The sequence below is a fragment of the Cynara cardunculus genome, unplaced genomic scaffold, assembly GCF_001531365.2.
Source record: "Cynara cardunculus var. scolymus isolate 2C unplaced genomic scaffold, CcrdV1 Un_Scaffold_6111, whole genome shotgun sequence".
Classification (NCBI taxonomy): Eukaryota; Viridiplantae; Streptophyta; class Magnoliopsida; order Asterales; family Asteraceae; genus Cynara; species Cynara cardunculus.
Genome location: NW_020202772.1, coordinates 26,636 through 28,447, shown reverse-complemented (window position 1 = coordinate 28,447; position 1,812 = coordinate 26,636). Strand labels below are relative to the sequence as shown.

At 38.6% G+C, this 1,812-nt stretch overlaps 1 protein-coding gene across 1 annotated transcript; it reads right to left on the bottom strand.

Annotated features, from left to right (window-relative positions):
- Positions 1–352: 352 nt before the first annotated feature.
- LOC112504590 lies at positions 353–1,237 on the bottom strand. Its single transcript, XM_025108539.1, has 2 exons — positions 1,082–1,237; positions 353–994 (listed from the first exon to the last, which is right to left on the bottom strand). The coding sequence occupies exons 1-2, from the start codon at positions 1,235–1,237 to the stop codon at positions 353–355; spliced, it is 798 nt and encodes a 265-aa protein (XP_024964307.1).
- Positions 1,238–1,812: the final 575 nt, after the last annotated feature.

Below are 1,812 nucleotides of genomic sequence, written 5' to 3'. Positions count from 1 at the left end.
AGGGATTATCATCAAATCACTGAGAGAGAGAGAGGATCAACAAGTTCCCTACCGATAACATGCACGGGGACGTGCTTAGCCAGGTCAAGTTCCCTCACATGAACTTTTTTCTCCTTCCTCAAAACAAGGAGAAGTATGAGGAATCCCCAATCCAGGATGTGGACATGCACATAGTGGGGTTATCTTTCATGCAGGGCAGAATACAAACTTTCCAATCGTAGGGACCGAACCTAATATATTATATATTTTAAAGGTACCAAAAATACACTGTCCAAAGTTATAACGTAGTAAAACTCTAAAACTAGATGTTAAATATAAACATGTCATACATCGCTAATCAAAGTGGAACCCGTCAATCTTTCGCAACCTTGAAGTCTTCCACAATTTCCTCCAAACTAATCTTTTCAGCTACTTCCCTTTCGATAAACAAAAGTAATGAGTCATTTAGAAACTCATCACCCATTTTATTCCCTATTCTTGTTTTCACAATATTCATTGTTGAAAACGATCTCTCGGTTGTCGCGATAGAAACTGGAAGAGTAAGTAATAGACTTACTAATCGATAAATAAGATCAAAAGTGGTTTCTCTTCTAGTCCTTACCAACCATTGACTCAATTCTTCAATAGATGTCAATTGCTTATAATCTACATGTTGAACGACATCAATAGCATAATGTTGAAGTTGCATTTTCAGAATTGTTTTCTCATGATCACTGAAATCTTCAGGATAAAACTTCTCTACTAGTTGTCGTACATCAAGACTTCTAAAAGTCTCATACGCATTTTTAGGGTCTAGAGTTGAAGCAAGACAAAACACCTCCATGGAACCATCACTGAAACGATGATCTAATTCCATTAATTGACAATTAATTGCTTCATAAAAGATATCCACTCGGTAATGATGCTCAAGTGTATGATCACTATGCTCATTATGAGCTCGATTCCCTCTGCTAAAGTAGGAAGAAGACAAGTCAAGAATATCTATGTTACGTACCTGACAAGAAAACAAGTCGAGAAGAAGACAAATTAGGAAGATTTACTTGATAACGATGTTCGAGTGTATGATCATTATGTTATGTACCTGACAAAATGACTTAACAAGGCAAAGCAAAGCATCCCAACTTTCATTTTTCATTAGTTGCAATAACAATTTGGTAGATTCAACTAACCTCAATGAGTTAAAAATATCTTGATCTTTCCTTTGTAAAGCTTGACAAAGTAAATCAGTGATCTCCATGCAGGATTTTCAGTCATCCTTGGCCTTCCATCAATGAATCGAGAAGGTTCCTTAGGTAGCAGCTCTTTCCTTGAAGATGGATGATGAGGAGGGTCATGTGAAAATTGAACTTTGGGTTAGCTTGAGGGAAACCCTGACAAAACTTTCTACGTCTGAAGCAGAGGAGAAGTCAACCAAGGCCGCCCTAGACGAGAATGAAAAAGAGGTTAGGAGACATAAGTTGGCCTTAGTCACGGTGAACGATAAATTGCCAGTTTGAAGGAGGAGTTGGAGGCCTTTACTCATCTAAAATTGAGGGCCTCAATTCTGCAGCAACACCTACTAGGGAAAACTCTCTTAAAGGATACTGAGGAAGAACTCGAATTCTTCCTAAACAACATCAGGAATGAGGACGCTCTTAAGTTAGACGAAGATGAGGAAGCAATCGAGGTTAGGGATGGAACGGGGCGAGTATTAGGCGAGTAATGCATACCCCGTCCCCGACCCTGACTCCCGTTTAAGCCTCTCGTCCCTGACCCCGCTCCCGTTTAAGATCAAAATATATTTGTCATTTAATAACAAATGTATATATATAT